This window comes from Cygnus atratus, chromosome 16 (genome assembly GCF_013377495.2).
Source record: "Cygnus atratus isolate AKBS03 ecotype Queensland, Australia chromosome 16, CAtr_DNAZoo_HiC_assembly, whole genome shotgun sequence".
Classification (NCBI taxonomy): domain Eukaryota; kingdom Metazoa; phylum Chordata; class Aves; order Anseriformes; family Anatidae; genus Cygnus; species Cygnus atratus.
Genome location: NC_066377.1, coordinates 12,324,965 through 12,347,801, shown reverse-complemented (window position 1 = coordinate 12,347,801; position 22,837 = coordinate 12,324,965). Strand labels below are relative to the sequence as shown.

The 22,837-nt window shown below is 41.2% G+C and overlaps 1 protein-coding gene across 1 annotated transcript in view; it reads right to left on the bottom strand.

Moving 5' to 3' along the window:
- PTPRT (protein tyrosine phosphatase receptor type T) overlaps positions 1 to 22,837 on the bottom strand; it is a 532,802-nt gene that overhangs the window by 130,559 nt on the left and 379,406 nt on the right. Inside the window, exons 9-10 of the mRNA XM_050713944.1 lie at positions 19,342 to 19,638; positions 16,646 to 16,755 (exon numbers count right to left, since the gene is read on the bottom strand). Of these exons, the coding sequence (XP_050569901.1) occupies positions 16,646 to 16,755; positions 19,342 to 19,638 (407 nt within the window). The remainder of the gene's footprint in view (positions 1 to 16,645; positions 16,756 to 19,341; positions 19,639 to 22,837) is intronic.

Genomic DNA, 22,837 nt, shown 5'->3' with positions numbered 1-22,837 from the left:
CCAGGATTCAATGGGGTGCCAGTAGGACCAGACAGGCACAGCACTGGTGATCCAAAAGAATATTTCTTTACTCACTGTCCTCAACTGAGGCAAGGAGCAGGTTCCCATGTGCTCCCACCACCAGCAGCTCTGGCAGCAAGCTGCTGAGGCGCAATTGAGGCCTAAGCTGCTGAAATGCTGAGGCCTACCCCGGCTCGCGAGTCGCCAAGCCCATTTCTTCTGGAGCTCTTCACTGCAAAGCAGTCATGTTTGCAAGAAAATTTGATGTCAATAAACGAGTGTAAAATACCAAAAGAAACACTGCATTCACCTGCCTTCACCGCATGTTACTGTGCTATTGTTACCACTGTCAAACCACAAACAAGTTTATCAGAAATTTAGGCTCTGTGAACAGGCCATTTGAGGAGCGCACTGGGCAAGCATGCAAGTTATTGATCTCAGTAAGCTAAATTTTCACAAGGGACTTAAGCCAGTTTTCATTTGCGTGTACATGCTCTGAGAGTTCAAGGATTTGATGGAAGCAATTACTCTCGCTGAGGCAGAGCAGCTCGTTTGAACAGACTCCTAGGTTTGCATTTTGCTATTTGCATACACCCAGTTTAACAGCAGAGAAGCAAGTAAACAGAAATGTTAGGCAGCTTTATGAAAATATGACTTCTGGGGGAACTGCTATGTGGAAAAGAATAGTAAGAAGCAGGATCCAATGTAAATCTTACAGTGAAGGAAAAAAAAAAAAAAAACAACACCTTGTGACTAGGAAAACTGCGTGAAATGCTGAGGAGCTTCTTACAAAGGCAAATTACCACACTGCAAAGATGGCAAAGGGAAAATTTACATTCCCTGTTCGTAAAAAGGAGTAATTAATACAGTTAGAGAAAATGTAAAATTTAATGAATAACTGAAGTGTTCAAACAAATTGCCAGTTTAATACAGCTGAATGACAGAGCCAAAGTGTTGGGAATAAAATCCCAAGGTTCTGTTAGCAGACAGAAAATTTATGGATCAAGTGAGAAGAAAAAGTGATTTAGCATCAAAGGAAATAATTACTCTTCAGATAAATAAGAATTAGAATGAACACTTATATTGTCTCTTCTCCCCCTCTGAAGGCCTCCAAAACTCAAATTTATTTCAGTTTACATACTTAGATAATTAAAGCTCTAAAAATTATATAAATTTTTATGGGCCATTTCTGGAGAAAACTAGCACAACTTAAAACAGAGCCAAGTACTTTGATTATTGCATCAAGTTGCTATTAGTTTTCATGGTGCAATAAGTTCAAAAAATTGCCTCCTGCTGATATAGTTATGATCCTATTTTTAAGCAATTTCTAAAAATTAGAAATGTATTACAGGCTTTCATACTTAATTGCTTGAATTTAATAAAAAAATACATTAATAAAAAATTAATTAAAAAAAATACTGAACCAAATTCTCATCTGCCACAAACGGGAAAACCTTCCTGAAGCTGCAGAGTTGGTGGCGCTGGGCAGTTTGTAGGAGCTGGTCCTCTTGCAGAAAACCCCCATCTCTCCAGCTGCCAGCCCTATAAATTCACTTTTCACTGTAAGGGCCGGGCTGGGTTCAGCTCTTCTCATGTCTCACTAATGGTAATTGCTCTGCAGGCCACACCTCACCCGTGAGTCTGTTTTCAAACCCTGTTGCTTTTAATCAAGTCACACAAACCCAAAGTGATCAGAACAAGACAAAGAACGATGGAAATACAGGACACTGCTGCAGAGTGCTGGTTTGGTAAGGCTAACAACCACAGTTTTTACTCCTCACCAGCTAAAATGAAGCTCCATGAGGCTAAAATGGCCATGAACCAGACAGGTCTACTCCTTCCAGAAGCACCAGTTCCCAGTCATTTCTCACAACTGCATCTACCTGCCCCAATGACAACCAGCTGCTCTGTTCGTGCTGATTCGGACCACTAGTGGAACCACATAGATCTGCTCTTCATAACTTACATTCTGCAGGTCCAAACATTGACAGACTATTAAAATGAAAATGGTGAGGTGGGTCTAACCACAGCGTGCCTAGAACGGCATTGCACAAGTCCAGATGCAACCTGAAAACATAGCCACACCACGGAATCAGACTGACCCCAAAACGCCGACAGTGTTAACAGAAATAAAACAAGCCAGAATTACTCTTTAGAAAGGTACCACTTTGCATTCATTCATCATGTCATCATAACCTCAGGATAGCTCCTAAAATAAGAAACACTGCTCCTATAATTAGGATTTAGCTACGCATTTTCATGCCAGATATGTTTATCATGTTAGAAGAAGGGTACAACAAGTACTCTAAGTGGGAACAGAAGAAATGCAAGTATGAGAGTGCAAGCTACACTCCGACAGCAAGTTATTATTTTTCAGTTTCTGATGTCTGCATGACCTGCTCACAAACTTCATCTGCAGAGAGAGCACACTTTCCCCTCTCAGTGCAATGAGGACCTGCTTAGTCTCATGTCCTGTCAGGTGTGTGTCAAGCACAGTTACTGTTACCTTTACTATAACACTGAAAACTAATCAAGGACCTGAGGGCATGGTCACTAGAAACAATGGATGCAAGATAAGGCCCTCCGCACAGGCTGTCCCTTTGCAGCATCTTTAACACGTGAACAATGCTAAAGTTGTAACATTTCCAAGGGATGGTACTGGCCAAGGACCATAGCTGCACACCAAGAAACGAGGGAAGAAAAACCAGTTTTGGATAAGAGCCATGTTAAACTAACGATCAAGCTTCAAGTCCACTGTTACTAGACAAGTCTCTCACCATAATTAGTCAGAAGTTGGATGCAGACACAACCCCCCCAAAAACCACCAACCACCAAGGCTGTTCTTAGAGTGCGTCTGCTCGGAATGAAGGCGATGGCCTCGAAAATCTCTCCCGAGGTTGGGTTGGGGTGAGATTTACCTAGAGTTTCACAGACACATCTACAAAGAGATTCAGGGTGCTGAGCTACAAAATTGTACCCATCCAACAGCCAACTTTCCAAACTTTTTGCCCGAGGGCAGGAACCTGTCAGCTGTTGGGTGGTCGTCTCCTGTCCCTCCCTTGGATGCACGACATTGGCTTCTTAATGCAGCAGGCTCGTGGCACTGCTGTTAAGCTTCAACTAATAGCATGAGACTGCAACGATACCCAGCAATAGCCCCATCCACTGAAGCATATTTCACTCCAGGGACTTCAGTGTGAAAAGGAAACGCTGTTGAAAAGAAGGTAACATATCTTCCTCTACATTTAAATCCAGGGACTTGTTTCCTCACAGCGGCAAGTAGTAGAAAACACAAGTGCCACCTTAGAGAAGAGCTGTCACCTCGTCTGCTACCTTGTTTAAAATAGTGGCTCTCTAAGGGGCAGCTGAGGCTGAACAGGTTGTACCAGACTGCAGCGCATTTAGCTGCTGGTAGTGTTAATAATCAGTAAAGTTTATAAGCAGAAATATTTATAAGCAGTACATTGAGAGGTTGACGTGCTAAAAGCTGTGCTGAACATGACACAGTACAGCGCCCAAATGCTGCATCCCCTTAGGTGAGAAGGGGGTGCTGAGGAAAGCGTTCATCACAAACTAATACTTGTCCTTCTTTACTATGAACTCCCCCAAAAATATTGGCACGATCTCCAAAATTTTCTAAAGGTAACTAAGTGAAAAACGATACGCGTTTGTATCTTCTAACACTCCACCTTTCTCTTCCAACAGTTAATATGGTTCATGAAAATTAACTCAAACCTGTTAATTGCTTTTGCAATTATTTTACTTCACTCTGCTTGTTGAGGGAAGCGGGTAAGAGACCTGCACTGCACACGATGCAAGCGCTGAGTGCTCAGGGACAACGTGCCAGCATTGTGCTGTGAAGACATGCAGCAAGCAGCTCTCCGAATGCCCACTGTCGTACAACGGTGAGAGCGTATTGGTTCAGAGTTTGGTTTTCTTACCTACACTGACACAGCCTGTAAATTCAGAACAGGCTCCTAACAGACTTGGGAACACACCAAGAATCTCCTGACCAGATGGCAAGTCAGCCAATCTTGCCAAGGACTCAACTTACAACCCCCCATTAACACAGATCAGCAAACATAAAGTGCTTTCTTTTAACTACCTACGCACACACCTCCACACAGACTCTTTGATAATACCACAAAAACACTGCTGTGCTGGTCTGTGGCATAAACATGACTATTGGCACAACCAAGTAGGCATTTCCAAAAAACAGATGTCATCATTCTTAAAGGACCTGCTGTGCACAGCAACAATTGGCAGAGTATTTTGTTCTGTGCTTATCTAATTTGAGATAACCCTGAAAATCCTATGCAGAACTGCAGACAAGTACAGACGCATGTTCAGTTTCAGCATGTTTCTGACTGTCTACCAAAACAGAGGAACCACTGTTGGACTTCTGTTATTCTTAATTGATTAATCACAGGCAAGGCTTCCACAAGCAGTGTGTGCGCCCAGCATATCATTAAGGATTATGTTCACAGATACTCTGTTTTAGACAGCACTGCATTAAATCCCAGCAAATAATTTGGTCACTGAGATGTGCGTGGATCCCTTTAGGAGCAAAGCTGCTAAAACAATTATGTAATGACATGAAAAAGCAGTGGGTAAACTGCACGACTCGATTCTTCTCAGGCACAAAAGCTTCACCAGGGCTTCCTCTTTGTCTCAGGTTTATTTGAGAAAAAAAAAAAAAAGACAAAGAAAGGCCATTGCTACCATGCTTCCCCCATTAGAAATGTCAAACACTTAAACACTTCCACATCTTTCTTCTAATGCCGCTGAGAAGCTCAGAGTAACAAAGGAAAACGCCAAGATCTCCATGCAGCAGACAGAACTGCAACTCATCAATACCATCTCTTCGCATGACAACTATTAGCACACCGCTGTAGCTGTAGGGAATTTCTCATGGTCCAGAAAGGCTGTTGCAAATGGCCACAAAGTCTTTATTTAAAGCTCTCAGTAAAGCAGCTAGGAGTAGATGCCCCTCTGCTGCTGCTGTGGTTCTGTTGCTGCTGCTGAGATTATACAAGTTAAACTAGTAGCAGGTAACAAGGGACCTCCTCAAAACTCTTTCAGAAACAGCTTTCTTGGTACCTGATTACCATGACAGAGGGTACTGAGAGCCTAAGAAACTCAGCTGACAGCACAGCAGACCTTTGCCTCAGGCAAAGCAGAATGAATTCCCCATGTTCCCAAGTCAATGCAATTTATAGCCCAGGGCTATGTCTCATTACTCCTGCCCAAGCCAAGGTTGTTGGAACTTCAGTGTCAGTTCAGCAATAGGCTTGTCTCCTGCTGGCACTCCTTCTAAAGCAGTAGCCTCCTAAAACAGTTTTATTTAGCTGGAAAATATGGTCTACTGTGTAGAGAAGTTTAGAAAGAAAATGCTTCTGAAAAGTGAAGCTATACAAGACAGATTTTACATATATATAAATATATATATATATAAAAGATGACGGTAGCCAGGAAAAGGATTGAGTTGTATCTATCAAGAAGTGCTGTTTGCTCAGCAGCAGCAGAGACAGGACCACATAGTTCATCCTTAATAAGGACAGTAGCTAGGTAAGGATGTAAACTTTTGTCTGGAAACCTTGTACAACTTGGACAATTTCCTATTTGTCTGCGTCCTAAATAAGAAAATGGCAAGTTAATAATGCTGTATACACATTATTGTCTTTTCCTCTAAATTTAATACAAGTTTCACACTGTCACAAAGACATGGAAAATTAAATAGCTTAGAAAGGCTTTTAGCTTAGTGGGAAAAGAATCCAAGCACTAAAAGAAACAGTGTCCTAGACTGTAAAATGAGTGAGGTCTAGGTACACAAGTTGTGTTTATATTTCTCTTTGCCGATAACCAAACTATTAATCTGCAGCCACAAGCCTTCTGTGGTCTGTGCAAAACAAAACAAAACAAAAGTCATGAAAAAAAAAAGGAAAAAAAAACATACTACATGACATTGCTCTGCTGCCAGAACTCCAGCTACAGGAAAGCTGGGGGTGGCACACACATAGCAATGGGATACCCAAAGGAGATGACAATCCCCCGGTGCAGCTAACACTGACAGCACAGCTCAGAGTAACCATCACTTGCCTGTGGGAGCAGTTCTGTGCAGGAGCTCATGGAGATGGCCTGGACTTGCCCGGCATTTCAGAGGACCACATTTCTGACTCTGGAAAGTTGCCAAAATGTGCCTTAGAGAAAGAATGTTCATTCTAAAAGACAACGTAAATCTAGACAGAAAGACCTTTTACTATTTCAGTGTTTTTTCTACTTTTTTTTTCCACCTAAGATATGGGCCTCGTAGGATTTTAAGGATGACAACAATAGCCTTACCTCTCGAGTCCTTCTTGCGAACTTTACAATTAGCCCATGAATGCTCAGGACCTAATGAACTGCTTCCAGTACAGGACACATTTCAGACTGATTTAGGAACGTTTCAACACAAAATACAAGAATGGTGACAATGTTGGATCTCCTAGGGACAGGACTCAGGATAAGAAGGAGCTCCTAGAATTTTCATAGGTGGGTTAGATTTGGGATTTATTTTGAACTGGGTTTCACCTCTGTTGACAAACCAAAATATTCCTGAAATGATGGAGTTTGAAACAGGAATTAAATTCTCTGAAGACAGTGCCACACCTTCTTTGCAGATATCTGAAAAGGAATACTCTTCATTGCCTCAAGACTGTATCTACCCCACATCCCTTTTTTTTCAGCTCCAGAAGAACAGAGAAGCTGACTCCAGTATCCAAGAGGACAACAAGGACACTATATTAATGAGACATTCACTCAGCTCTTCTTTCTATCAGACTTTTCTGATTCCTCTTTGTTTGGTCATGCCCACCACTGGCTTTGTAATTCATCCAGGCTCCCCTGTACGCAGCCAACAGCCTGGACATCTTTCTCCTAAATCACCATGATTTTCACTGGATGATTAGGAAAACAAAACAGGGCTGGCTGATGCTGCTATGCTCTCAAATTCTGATTTCAAGGTGATTTGTGCTTCCTTCCTCCTTGGTTTGTAAGAATGGGAGGGAAAGGAGAGAGCTCTCTTTTGTGTGCTTGGAGCCAAGTAAGGAATTAACTTGCCTCGCACAGTATCTGCTCCGAAGTGTACGGTACGTCAGGGGGACAATCAATTTCATGGTTCTCTAAAGCTGATTGAAACATGATTACACAGCAAGCCATAGGTTCTTTTTTCTAAGACTTGCCAACTGCCCGTGCTTCTTAGGAACCATTACTACTGCAGGTGAATTTTGATTGCTGCTGGGATGGACATTGGTTTCAATCTTATCAGGAAGTTTCAGACATTTGGGGGTACAAGACTAAAATTAATTGTGCCAAATGTTACACAGAAGAAATAATTTGAAGAAAGTTATCTTCTAATGAACAGGGAAAAGCAGGTTAGTGAACAATCTTCTGCCAGCACCAGACTTCAGAACTAAAGAATATATTTTATGACTGGATGATTGGGAACATTTGCCACTTTAAAACTCAGCTTAAGCCAGATGATTGTTGTTACTTATGACCCTCCCCATCCCAATAAATTTCATCCAGGAGATGGGAGGAAGCAAATGACTTTTGTTCTCCCATTTGTGTACTATTTTTTTTTAATGAAGGTTAAGGGAGAGTTAAATGGCATTTTTGGAAGTTATATTTAAGGCTGGCAACAAGTGACAGACAAAAAGCACCAAAGAATAAAGCCCCTTAATTCAGGTACAGCAAAAGCACAGCATGGTTAGTACAACAGGATGAAAACCATAGTACAGCTCTAGGAATAACTGTGGAGGTTAACCCAGGGAGACCCTGCGAACAAAAGAGGTCCATTTGCTCCCCAGCCTGTTTACTGTGAGTCACACAAACAGGCAGCCAATTAAACCTGAATACAAACACAGACAACATGCATACAAGAGAGGATGTAACATGGTCCTATACCCAGCCTTCCTCTTCACCAGGTACAGGGATAGTAGGGCTGGGAAGTCTCATCTGTTCTCCTTCTTGCCCAGACTTCTCCTTCCCATTCATATTTCCTTCGGACTTTAATGCTTTTTGTTTTCTATAAATAAAACTAAATTTAATGTCTATGAGGAAGGAAGGAAGAACAGAGTAGGTAACAAAGCAATTGGGAGCACCTCAGTAATGTACTCAGGCCATTAAGGATTTCATTAGGTTTACTAAAAGGTCATTAATGATAAAATATCTTCTTTTATTTTACCTACTTTCTAAACATTATAGTCTATTCTGCCATTCAAGCTTGCACCCCACTGACATTAATTAGCATGCTATATATTAAAGAGAGTTTTTAATGAGCTGTTATTTCATATGATTTTATTGGAGAGCCTCATTGTTCAGTTTAATAGCAGAAAATGACAACTGTAGAAATTGCTTTGATAGGACTGCAGCATCGAGGCGGTTATTCAATCCCCATACTCGTTCCTCAGTTAGTTCTTGATGCTGAAAGCACTGCTTAATCTCTCTCATAGCTGGTTTGCTGTGCTACACTTGCCATAGTGAAAGCTGTGGGCAACGAACAAAACCCCAAACCAACACAAAGGAGTAACAGCAACATCACTTAGAGCTGGTGTTTGCTACACACCACAATGTAACAGAAGCAAGAACCATGTGCACATAAAATGTTTTCGCCACATTTATTGATAAAATATAATTCCTTGCTATTAAAGTAGCTGAAAATTGTAAGACCGCATTTTTTAGTGATGCAAATATTAAACTATCCATTTGTACTTATTTTCCAAGTCAAGCGACTGCCTCATTCTAGGTTGCTTTACAAAATTTCAGACAAAAGCAGTTGAACTAGAAACAGAGAGAAGCAAGGAACCCAAACAATACTCATGGTAAAATCTTGCAGCTGCCAGCATCCTCCTGGAAGCTGTCAGCCTTGCTGTCAGTGATACCACCTGGACAGCAGGGAGAATAGGAAGCAGGAAAAATAGTGATGAATGGAGAGGGCAGAAGGAGGAGGGAGGAGGTTGGTAATGAGAGTGGGGCACAGGAAACTAAAGCCGAAATGCAATCCATCCTGTCCACTGGATAGCAGGATCATAGTTAAAACTCTGGGTCTAACAGACATGCACCAAGGACAGCAATAACATTCATTTTCCCAAAGGAGCCATAATGCTGGCATCTCCCTTTGAAGGCGATGAGAACATCACCTTGACTGGCTTCTCCTCTCTTACACAGTTCTTCAGCTGCACCAGGTCACAGAAGAAAGCTAAATCTGATTTTTTCAATATTGCCTATTTTCTAAATCAAGCAGTACTCAAAATGGAAGGGAAATAACCATCTCAGAAGCAAGTACGAACCTGTATCTGGACTTTGCTTTCAAGGTATTTACCATATTTTGGTAAGCAAGATATTGAAAGATCTGAATATGGATTTGTTAAAGAACTTCCTATTACCATAACTGCACAGTTACACTGCCACTTGAAAAGACCAGCTGGAAGAAACGGGATTAAGAACCAACTGGTTTCCTAGATGAGCGATAAAGGGAAACAGCATGTCTGAAAGAAGAAAGGAGAATAGACCAAAACTATTTTTTTTTCTAGAAAGAAAAATAAAGCATTGGAAGGCAAAAAGAAGATGCTCACAAACCTACAAAAGGATATATATTTTCTTAATTTCAGCTTCATTATAAAAAGAATAAGTGATGTTTTTTCTGTTCTTATCATTTGGCTTAGAATGAGTCCAACATACACAGTAAAATAATTCAGTTCCTTCTTAAAAAACTTTTTTTTTTTTTAGCCAAACATCTTCTCTCATTTGCATTGGATTTATATTGCTGTAAGTCTATCGGCTTCAAAAGAACAATAAAAAGGTAATCAAAGAAATTGTTGTGCTCAGGGGACTGTATTATGCTTTTATTTCTGGAAAGCTTAATCAAGCAATTTTTTTTAACAGTTGATTCATACTATTTATAACGTGAGTATGCTATTTACCTCGAGGTTGTCATACATTTAAAAAAAAAGCCCTGACATCTGAGTTTCTCAAAAAAGCCTCTCATATTCATACTAGAAACCATACAATTTAAAAATGCATCATTAACTGCTTCTGAGTTAAGCGTATCTTGCGAGTAACAATGAGTGAGCAGCACCTGATTAAGAATCCTATGTAATTTGAAGATATTTGTTCAAAAGTACTTTAAGGTGCTTATTCCAAAAAATATCCCTAACTAGAAATCCTTTAAACATGTCCTTGATTTTAAGGCTGTGTTAACCTAACTAGGACAGGATGGAGAGAGACCCCAGTGACGAGGATGGGCCAGGCTGTGTCCGACAGGAGTTACCCCCTGAGCACACAGGCAGACTCCGGGGCTGCAGAGCAGCCTGCATCTGCTGCATCCTCCCTGCTGCCGTCCTCCTGGGATGTAAGGAGCACAACAGCCCCAGGAAGCATCACACAGATACAGCAAGGCTTAAGTCCTATTATCCCCCACAGGAGCTTTAAATCAACCCAACTGACTTCAGTCCTGCCACGGCAATTTGTTTCCAAACGTGATAGCAGAAGAAAAGCCATCCCTTGCTTCACCAGCACGGCACCTGCACACGTTGGCTCCTGTACCCCTGTGCATGGGTAAAACTGGCTTTCCCTGCAGCATCAGTGAAGCTACTCAGTGCCCAGAGCGTGGCTAAGGGGTCTCTCAGACTCATGCTCAAATTCTAGGTCTGACAGGGAGCTTAAAAGCTGTATTAGTCTATTAAACAATGTGAGGGCATGGTGAGAAGTGGGAAAGACTCTCTATGGGATTCTGCTGGCAAACAACTGGACTGAGCCAGGTGCTTCTTGTGAGCTCACGCTCCCCTCAGACCTCACCAGAAGTTTCTCACTGACCCCAGCCTTGTCCCAGAGACAGAGCAACACAGTCTGTGCTGACATGGCATCCAAACCCACTAGGAAAGCGAGCAGTGCTCAGGTTTACAGGCCTTCCCAGTTACCAAGAAGAGAGAATAGATCAGTGCAATCAGCACCATTCATTTTCCAGCTTCTGGCCTGAATCCTGGCTAAGAGGGGAGCAGAACTCTGGCAGTGTCTGCCCAACCTGCCACCAAGTGTTCAGAAAACACAAGTCAGCAACCACACAAAAAATAATTCATGTTCAGACAGTCCAGCCCTCTTCCTGCACAAAACCTGTTAACTACGGCACTACTTTAGCTGTGTACATGCACAGCTTTCCTTACATGTAATCAAGAGGATGAAGCAGCCAACTGTAGAGCAGACAGAGCTCCAAACTTAAACAGATTATGCATGGCCATACAGTTTCATTGCTACTGTAGATTAAGGGATTCTATTCAACGTACCACAGATGCAGTAAAACACTGATTCTTCACATAATTGACTTTCATGGACTGTGGACAAACAATATACTGCAGCACATGACACTATATAAAACTAGTGTCAAAGGAAACCATTAGTCCTGCAGATGAACAGAGAATAATATCCAGTTGTGGGAAGATTGCATTGTCAAATGCCCTTACAGAAGGGTGATAAAGCTACAACCAAATATACAATCCTTAATTGATCATTTCCTGGGTTTTGAGCACTTAACTGTGTCTCCTTAATGTTCTCTGAATGTTCAGCTAAATGCAGCAGCCAGCTGTGTGTAGCATGGACTTTCTTCAGTGCACACTTAGTGAGTTTAGTGAGCAAGCTCTGTCCCAGGAGTATCATGCATCCACAGAATGCAATTGAGAAGTGGTAACATGATTGATTTTCACGGGAACATTCAAAGCCACTTCTCACTGAAGGCAATTTCTGAGAATCGTCATTTTTCTACTATTTTGACTGTAGACCTTCATATAAATTGGTTGCAAGATTTTGTGGTTGTTGCTTTTCTTCTTGTGGGAGCCATTTTTCACTCTTAACCAAAAAAAAAAAATGCTTTAAATAAACAAACGAATGACTCAGCCAAGTTCAGATCCCAACCCTTTCATCTTTTCCAGGGAAAGTTTATTTGCTACACCTTTCGGTAGGGAAGATTTTATTCTAAAAAAATCAGGTTTCATGAATAGCTTAAAAAAGGGCTATGAAAAGAAATGCAAGCATAACCGTGCAGTGGATAGCTATCACATCACATAATCATACTTTGTATTATAGCAAGCGTGCACTTCCAGGGGTCAAAGCCAGGAACAATCTGTTCCCACTCTACTGTAAATGCAGATAGTGCATCCCACAAATATTGACCCTATACATGACCCTTTAAGAGATGGTTTGCATGTAACGACCTCTCCTGCAGAGAAAAAGTGAGTGAAGGGATTGAGAAGAAATGGCATATTGGCAGCTGGAGAGATGAAGGGCAGACTGCAATTTCACATGGAAAATCAGAGGATTTCTGTTACAGAGGAAATCTGTAACCTTTGATGTGCAATTTAAACTCACATCCACTGGGATTAGGGGAACTAGTCTCAAGCATCCTATTAAAGAGCTGAAATTGTTTATGAAAGCCCTTTGTATTATTATTCCTTGCATCTAAATAGATATTTGAAGCATTTCAAAAACAGTGACCAAAAAAACTACCTAGTTAGAAGCTACAAATGCATCCTTATTTTCCCAAGACCCCATGTGCAACCCACATGGGACTTAATAATCGTAAAGATGAGAACATAAGTGATTACAAGACTACACCTTGCGATGTTTAAAAAGACAGTTTACTGTTTAAATGTTGCCTTTAGACATGGCTCATTTGTAAGGACTTCAACATGCTGAGAGTCATTTTTTCTAGCCAAGGAACTGAATATCATGGGGCCACACTTTAAATGCTTCTGGGATCGTAATGCGTTATAACAAGGCCTCCCCCTCCAGGAAACATTACAGATATTTCAGACAAGAACGCTAAGGTGTTTTTATTATTATTATTATTAGTTTTTCCTTCTTCTCCTTTTAAGGAAGAAATATTCTAAAAAATGACAATTTGGAAAAAATGATTACACACACAGGACATATTCACAATGGTGAGAGCTAATATCACTTATTGAGTGCACCAGTAAGCTCCCAGTTGCCCAAATAAACAGCAAAATGCAGTTACAAACAAGTTTTGTGTATTTATACTTTACAGACTTAATACAAGTTTGCACAAAATACCTGGGTCCACTTGTGTACACGAAGCACTTCAAGCCAGATTGTGGAACAAATGCCTGAGACAACCTCACATGATCTAGAAGCAGGAAAATTTAAGTGCCAAAGCTGGTCCGTGACCTTGAATTGGATTGCTTGTTCCTGCATTACAGTGGCAGCATAGGTCTTTCTAGTGTTTGATGCTGGTTTGACGTTACACACGCTTAGGATAAAGAAAGAAATCTTTGTTGCATGTCTTTGTACACAAAGGCTTTGAAGCTGAACTCCCACATGGGCATAAGCGTAATAAGCATCATTTGCTTATTAGGGGTTTTAAAGCATAGCAGCTTTTACAGGATCGGTTAAAGATTCAACAGGTTGTGGTGCTTTCAGTCTGCCGGGAGACTGGATGGGGGACAGGGCTCATTACAGAGCCGTTAGATTCTGCCACTCACAGCTCACTACCAGGCAGCTGTAATAGCACCTCGTTCACAACAGCACATGCAAAAACACCTCTGCAGAGCTTCCTACCCGAACCAGTGTGCCAGCAAAACCCATTAGCATTTTTTAGCTGTGTTTCTAAACACGGATTGATCTACTTGTCTCCATACATGCCTACACACCTTGAAGCTACTTGGGGACTTGGCTTTAGCTAGAGCTCTTCAGCTTATCCCCACTGCACAGCTTGCTTTCAACAGCATCTCCCTAACGGGCTGCTTGACCTGCCAGACAGACTGACACCTGCTAACTCAGCACACGCTCCTTACATTAACTGCCTCGCTGTGCTCCCTCAGCATCCCTACGATGATCGCTGGGCCTTCTGCATGGCTCAGATCCTCATCTTTCCAGCACGTGGATCAACTGACTTGCAGTTCCCTAAGCTTTCCATGTTCCCTTGAAAGAGCTTTCTGCTCCCCAGGAACAGACTGCAATTACACACTGATTTAGGGATCTACAAGATTCCTTTGTTCAGAATTCCAGCTGTGGCTGTACCCAGTGAAACAATTAATTCTTCCACTGAATACAGGGGGCTTTTTTAACCCATTTTAAATGCAATGCTATAGGCACATTTAAGACTGCAATAGCAGTGTGAAGGATAGATATCAATCTGAGTACTCTTGTATAAGTAAAAAGAAAGGTTCATTAAAGTCCTTGCATTTTGCTTAGGCTCTTCATAAACTATTCAGTCATTATGAACTTAGTGATTCTGCCTGCCAAATGACTTGCTGAAGACTGTGCTGCTGGATCTCAGCCCAGTTGGCATGTGAGCAGTGTGCGTGCAAACTGCACTGGCAACGTGTGTGACATGGAAGTCTGTCTGGCAGGGAACTGCAAGAATGATTAGGGATCTGAGGAGAAAATCTGTCCCAAGGAAAAGCAAGTGGGATGAAAGTAGAATAGACAGTTTGTTTATTTGGAAGCATTTGGAATATTTGGAAGCTTAGAGAGCTTTTTTTTTTTTTTTTTTTAAGAAGAGAAAACAGAACTAGCAAGAAAATACAGTGCAGAAAATACAAAGAAATACAGTTAGAGCATTGTACGGAAGGAACTATTAGTTACTTTGGGGGAGAAGAGGGTTTTATTTGTATTTTTATTAGGAGGGTTTGTGCTCAAGGGCATTTGAAAGAGCGTCACCTGCAGGATACCTTTGTGTGAATTGAGCCAGTTGTTCCCAAGTGTAAGGCGGAACTTGACATCGCTAGCTCAAATTCATAAAGTGGTAATTCTTGATCTGCACCTTGGAGGGAATTTTTCTTTTATAAATTTTAGTAGGTTGTTCGGCTTGTTTCTCCCTAACGACAGCAACAATTGCAGAGTTTCTAGATAGCTGCAGATCTGCTAGCACAGCTCCAAGTTTCCCTGCTCCTGTTGCTGATAGGGTAGCGCTGCCAGTACTGGTTTTCAGGAACTGTGCTCCCTACAGAGACCTCATTAAAGTAGCACTGCACAGGTTCATAGTTTGACCTTTTTTTTTTTTTTTTTTTTTTCTTTTTTCCTGTTGTAGTTAAAGCCTTCTATTTCTACCTGGATCAGTACTACAGACCACAGATATGTTAGAACTGAAAACCTATCACAGACTAACCACTAGATTTTTCTTTCTCTTTAACCAATAGGTCAGGTGAACTCTGTTAAAGCAGCAAAAGGCCATGATGATACTGTCTAAAATAACACTTTAGAGGTTATTACTAGTGAGGAATTACATTGGTCCTAGGCACATGGCATGAAGTCTTAAAACAATACCAGTAGAGACTAAGTTGCAGGTTAAAGTAACCACAGTGGGCTAGGCATTAAGTAAACAATACAAAAGATGCAACTACCAGGCAGTATCAGAGGCTTCTTGGTATTTCTAGGAAGATTAAACTTCAATTGCAGGTAGCAGGATGAGACTTTTCTGTTCAAAGACCTATGCTTTATTTACCGAGAGATTTTAAAACCAGAATCTCCTGCTACTTGGAACAGGTGCTCATATTTGTTTGTGACATGGACTTCAACAGCTTGACAACTACTCTGAAAATGCTCTGGCCATCTCTCCAGATGACAGGTAACTGCTTATCTGTATTTTGGTCTCCAGCTGATGAATTCCATTCACATCAGCACACTTATCTCAGTGTGCCCCAGAGAATGGAAATGCTCTGTATGAATTGCTTCATTTCCTGGCAAACTTCAGGCACTCCACTTCCTCTGGTACTTTTAAACACTTGGACTTTCATCCTTTTGGGGAGGAGGAAAAGGAGGAAAAGTGGAACTCACCTTGACTTCTCTTTGGCTTCAGCTGTCAAATAAGCGTAGAGTCATTATCAGACAAGAAAAAATTTGTTTGTGCCTCCACTGAGACTCGAGCAATGATATGACTTGAGGGGCAAAGGCACAGTCATGATGCATCACTACCCCTGGAGGCGTTGAAGTATCTCTACGCAGCTGCTGAGCCAGAAAAGCTATTGGATTGCTGAAGTTCTTTCAATGAGCTGAGCCCAAGGCAATATTTTAGCAGGAAACTGCCTCTTTAAAAATTAAAAGGAGTTATTTTTGCATCATTTGCCTGGGATTACTTTAAATGTGTTCCATTATAGGTCACCTCTGTTGCCAGAAAAATAACGCATTTGCAACTGACTCTATTCAGATTAATTCCTTAAAAAATACAGAGGGGGGAAAAAAAAACACTTTATTACATGATTCCTTACACTTATACACAGGATAGCCTGCTACACCTTCAAAAACCGTAAAATTGTAATGGTTCGCTCTAGTTCTAGACAGGTGACATGCAACCTGCACAAGTTCTCCCAAGTGTCTCCAACATTGACCAACAAAACGTGACTCCTTACATTAGTCAAGGATTATCTCTTGGCTCATTTTGCCACAATACTGGTGAGGAATTCCTCACCCTTCCCCACCTGCCTTGAACTGGAAATTTTTTTCAGTGACAGCAGCAGATTATCTTGAAGATTCTTATCTATTTTAATCAGGCTTCTTTTAGCACCTTCTGAAATCTCTCAGAGCTCACGATTGGCTTACACACATATGAAAAGGGCCCTATGGCATGTGTTCCTTGACAACAATCTGTTCTCCTCACCTCATAGAGTGTAATGATGCCATTTGTCTCATTTGGAGGCTTCCACTGAACATAGATCTTCTCTTCAAAAGGTCCTCCCTGGATGGATTCCAAGGGAACAGGTCCAGGAACTACAGAAAGATTAAAAACAAAAAAAAATCACAACGCTGTGTTAGAAGCTACCACCAGCTCCACTGAATCAAGTAAGAAAACCGCTAAGTGATGAACAAAATCAGAATCCATGAAAACATGAAGCTAGCTCCAGTATGCCCTTATTCCAGCACAGCATAGCAGAAAATCAGTGAGTACTTAAAAGGGAACTGAAGACTACAGAAGGCGAATTTATTAGTTTATCCAGTCAATCACCTGAAAGTGTCTTTCTTGCATAAATACATAGATTTGTTTCCTGACTCCATGACATCACACAATGAATGTCTAATTTTACCCCCAAATTATGCACTTTATTACCTCAAATCAACAATATTCCAGTACGTGCATATTTTTCTATTTAAATATAAAAATGCAAAAAGGTACCTTTTAAATAAAGAGAACTTCAGCAATTTAACTTTGCCTCAAATATAGCTATTTGCACTAGTAAAAATAATAGTAATTAACATTCTGCAGATAAGGATTCACGTACAGAAGACGATTTAGGCAGTAACACTGGCAGTTCTCTGAGACAAGTCCCAATGCATGAAGATCATAGTCCTGCTTACATGTGTTGCCGCACCACTGGAAAACCTCAGAGCATGTCCATGCAGCACAACGCAGGAAGGCACTGAGACAACTTAGCAAACTGGCCAAAGGAGAATACCAGTAGTGCTCACTGATCCATTTGGCAGTGCTACATCCCAGCTGCACTGCTTTTCCAGAAGTCTTGTGAGCCACTGAACTGGGAACATAACCTAGGACTGTCCCAGTGGTGTAAAGGAATGATGACATTACATACTGGTCTTTTACTCCGAGCTTGAATACAACCTTCTGATCATTTAAATGCCATCTTCTCTTTTCTGTCCTGAGCTAGACTCCTCAGGCCATTCCATCATCACTCTAAAATTATAGAAATGTCCACAATACCACCAGAATGTCAAGCAGCGAAGTAATGGGCAGCCTCCTCTCTCTTTAAGCCTTTCCCTGTTCTGGACCTCAACATCCTTGTGGAGTAATACACAGACATTTCCAATAGAACTGTGCTTTATCCAGAAAATGTTCAACACCATTAGGCCTTTAACAAGCCTACACTCTGCTGCATCAACAAAATGCTGCTCCAGGGCTGGAAGAAAGGCACAAACACAAGGAAGCAGGATTTGCCCTTTCAACATGCTGTAAAGATCACTAACAATGTAGGCAGCGTAGCCTCCTTCAGAAGTTAGTTTCAGTGAGCAACTCCAGCTCTTCTTTCACTTTCTTCAGCAAATGCCTTCCCAACTCCCATCCCAGCTCATGCCCTCCACCTGGGAACAGCAGAGATGCACATAACACCTCGAGGCATTACAAAGATTGGCAAGGCAGGTTATGTACAATGCCCCATTTTAAAGGTCTCGGGTGCTCTCCCCTAATTTGTAAGACTGCAGTGCTAGGTACTTACATTTTATTTACAAGCTACATCTTGTCCATCTACCAGCCTACCATCAGATACAGAGGATGGAGAGGGTTTGAGGACAGAATCTTCTGTTTGTAATGCCAAAGGATAGTTAGACACAGCAAGGAATTGCATGTGTTCTCCTTTGCCCCCACAACAGCAAAGCTCCATCTACCTCAGCAGCCAGATTGCACCTTGGCATAAAGATCTACTGGGCTGCACATCCTTATCAATATGATAGATTGATTTCCTCAGTTAAGTACAATGTAAGATGTATGTTTCATTATGGCTACAAGGCCAGCTAAAAATCCACCTACTAAAGCAAAATTTTAATGCTGTGAAAGATAACTAAATACACTTCCAAGCCTGTCTGATAAAAACCCTGTTCATTTTTCTGAAAGATCTGCCATCCTTTTATGTCCCTTGTATGATATACTGGGCTGCTAGAGCCACTTTCAGCTGACAGAAACTTAGGACAGCAACTCCTTATGGCTCTGGCAAAGGAAGAACATTCCTTTTTAACACATTAGACAAAATGGAGGCTTGCAGTCTAGGAGAGTCCTTGGTCTGAAATAGCTCAGATGGGATAATAACAGTTTAAAGCTTTCCATCAGTACTTCTGGAAAACTGTTCTTTTGTATCTGGAACGGAAGAGTTAGCACCAAATGAACTTAGCATCTGAGGCATATGTTACATCCAGAAGATCGAGCATTAAGAAAAGAGACACTCCGGAAAGGAAGACATCATAACTCTTTGGGGGACAGTGATGTAAAGGCACAAGGAAAAAAAGCAACTAATGGCAGAATCACATTTGCCCATACGATAAAGGAACATGCTATGGGGGTCCTGGGTAGTTCAGGACACAACTTCTATAGAAAGCAAACCTACTGCTGTTCAGTAACAGCTCAGACTGGCGCTTGTCATTTCCAGACACTTCAGGGAGCCCTGCCCTTTCAAGAACACTGCTGTGAAATGGAAATTATTTACACCTACAAATTTTACTTGCGTAACACACATCCTGTCCAGAGAAGCTGTTTATAAGTCTTGTGGGACAGGGGATTATGCTGTTCTTTATGACTTGAAAGTATTACCGTGTCCCCACAAAAACCAAGCAAGTGAAGCCGACATAACTTACCGTCCTCCTCAGTCTGCACAACCAACTCCTCACTCTCCATTTTGCCCTCTGGGTTAGAGAGGGCCAGCCTCAGCCTGATGGTCATGAAGGGCCGAAGACCTCGCAAAGTGTAGTGGGAAGAAGTCTGGATGAGTTCCTCTGCCTCGAATTTTTGCTGGTTAAAAACATACTGGTACTGGACTGTCAGATTGTAGCTGTGGCAGCGGGTCACGGCGTAACCAAAGGGCTCCCACTGCAACGTCAGCTGCCGGGAACGGATGTCAACAACTTCCACATTCTGTGGTCCGTGGACAGGATCTGTGGAGAAAAGAAGAACAAAATAAATAACTGAAGAAAAAAATTAATTCAACCTTAAAAGTCATCAGTCATCCATTCATATGCCTCTTTTTGGAGAGGAGGAACAAGTACATGAGAGGTTAATGTCCAGTCCACACATGGATTCTGGCTCCTGAGCTTTCACTGGAAATCCTGTCAGAGGGCACTGACCAGAGGTCAGGCTTCCGATTCCTGTGAAACATCGCTGAATCCAACAGCGGCAGCATGATTTAAGTAGCGTGGATGTTGCACTTCATTTTTACAAAACTCCCTCCCCACCCAGCAGCTTGGTGAATCCAGCCCTAAGTGATGCAAATACACAGGAGATGGCTGTCAGAGGAGAAGGAACAAACTTGTCATCTGGTACAAGAGTACAAGAATTGTGGGGCGGGCTGTCGGCCTGCCCCTGCCCCAGCCCCACTGCCCCTCCAGTTTTCAGCTCCTGGCAGGCACTCTTAAATGCTTCAGCAGTGGGGCCTACGAGCAGGCCATGCCCCTCCTTCAGTGAGCTTTCTGAGTCATCTCAACCTTGTGCCAATAAAAGTTTTATTTCAGAGCATATCAATGCCTTGGCCTCAGCAAAGTTTCATTGCTCTTTATTATTCTTTCTACAGTATCTGTCTGAGGTAAAGTTTGAATATTCATGTGTAAGAATCATTTTCACCTGCTGTTCCTTAATTTATTTTTAACAGCATAACTCAAACGCTCTGACTACAGACTCTGCCCTTTACATAAAATATAAATGCACGCATCGCTAGACATGCAGATATAAAGAATGAAGGATGAGTTAGTAAAATCAGTGTTTGAGATATGTCAGATGGTAATAATACTACACATGTCACAGTTTATCTGACATTTCTTCAGCTTGTACAGCTCGTTTGCTTTTTTGATCAATATATATCTAAGCAAGGTAATTAGAAAATACGTAATTTCACAGTTCCTTGATTTATAGCACAATTTAGTGTTTCTCCCACTTCTCCAGTTCTGTTCCTTTCATAAGTTGAAATCATGAGAACATTTTAATGGAAACAAAACAAGTCATATGGACTCCTAAATACCAGTTACACTTCTCTGGAAGACATTCGAAGTAGAGAAAAAGCCTTCTTGTAATTCTTGAAAGTAAAGCACACACCAGCCACACTGACTTTAACCTACTAATGCATGGGCAGAAAGCATACTGTAACAACCAGTATATTCCATGTTACTTCTGAAAAAAATAAAAATAAAAATAAAAATCACACCCTAGCAACTAGCACAGTAACTGTCAATGGGAAACAGCTACTTCTGAAGTGAACATTATTCTGGGTGTTTATACAGATACACATATGTGCAGCCACTTTTGGATTAGTATGGTTATTAAAGAACCAGGGGTCTAAAGGTAGTGACTGGTTTAGTATTCCACATAAGTCATGTTATTCCACAAGCATACAGAAAACACTTCTTAAATAAGGATCTTTAGCACTTTGTGTCAAAAGTGTATATATATATATATGTATACATATATTGAAATTAGAAAGCTTGTATGCATACCCACATACTTCTGCATAGGTGATAATCATCCCTTTACTCTAAAACCACAGAAAGAGCATTTCTGTAGATGGCTCATATACATAATTAAGGTGAACCAAAGAATGGCTATATGACAGCTTTCAGCCTCTAAAACTGTACGAGTAAGCACAAGATGCTTTAAGATGTGTTGAAAGAAAACCAAAACGAGATGCAGATGCTCGTCCTTCAGAACTTTCTGACGTAATCAACCTCAGACTCCACATCGGAATGGGGCTGAGACGCAGCAGAAACATTTCGTGCCACAACAATGGTGCAGCTGAAGATTGCAATTAACCTCCATGTTAATGTTATAGCGTTTTTTAAATTACAGTTATTTTCTTTAAGTCAGTCATGTTACAGAATGAATGGGTAATGAGAGGGTGTTTGGTTTATTGATGTCAGATGTGTCGACTCTAAGGAACGGTAAGGACTCTAAGGGTAAGGCGCGACTGATTCAGCATCACTTCATCAAGCTGTATGTCCAAAACCTGGACTATGGATTATTACCTGAATTTCTCAGTTAGCTCACCTTGTTCACATTTGCCCTTCCCTTTCTTACATAAAATTAAGTCTCACAAGCTGGTTCATGCTGACTAGTTTCTAATTATAACTCAAAATATTACTCTAAATGCTCTAAGATATACCCTGAGACTTTCATTACAGTAACCTGCCTATAAACAGCAGACGGGTTACAGTTACAAAGCAAGAAGTTAAACTACAGATCTCACAGACAGTCCAGGAGACCCCCCTACATGAACGCAGAACATCCTGCACATGTATGTTTAAAATATGAGATTTGTCAGTCCGGTGGGGTGGGAAGAGCTGTCACGAAAAGAGGAATGGGATGCACATTTCAGAAATACCCATAGCCTCAGGAGTTTTCAAGAGCAGGTGTCGAGATTTGACATCTAATGGCCTTACAGATTCTTGAACAAAAGGGAATGAATAAATAAGTAAAAACTATTTAAATGTTAGGTTCAGAGAGAAACAAATGAGACTGAAATTAAATAAACAAATTGAAGCAAGACCTACAGAGCTTTATATTCACTCTGGCTCCCTTCTCTCACTTTCAATCACCTTTTTCTGAAAACAAACTATATAACTTTGAAAATGTTTTCCTGTAGTCATACACTCCAGCATAAGCCATTGAAACTCATTTTCATCAATGAGATTTTGTATTGTTTTTAAAGGATGGTGGTTCTACTAGATTCTCTATTTAATTCCTTCTGCACTTTAAAAGTGTATATACCTTTCTGTTTCAATCTTAATCTCAAAATGTCTGTAGTACCTCCCCTGGGAATCTACTGTATAACATCAACTATTTTTCATATAATCACTTATTTTCCCCAATTCCCCAATTGAATATTGCGTGCAATTCTGGGCTCCACAAGATAAAAAAAAAAGCACGTTCAAGTACTTGAACATGTCCAGAGGAGGCCAACAGCGCTGGTGAAAGAGCTGGAAGGCACGTGCTGTGAGGAGAGGCTGAGAGAATGGCACAGAGCTGCACCAGGAGGGCTTTAGACAGGACATTAGCAAAAAGTTTCTTTACTGTGAGGGTGGCCAAACACTGGAAAGGAACGGGCTTCCTAGAGAGGTGGTGTCCCATGCCTTTCAGTGCTCAACAGGCATT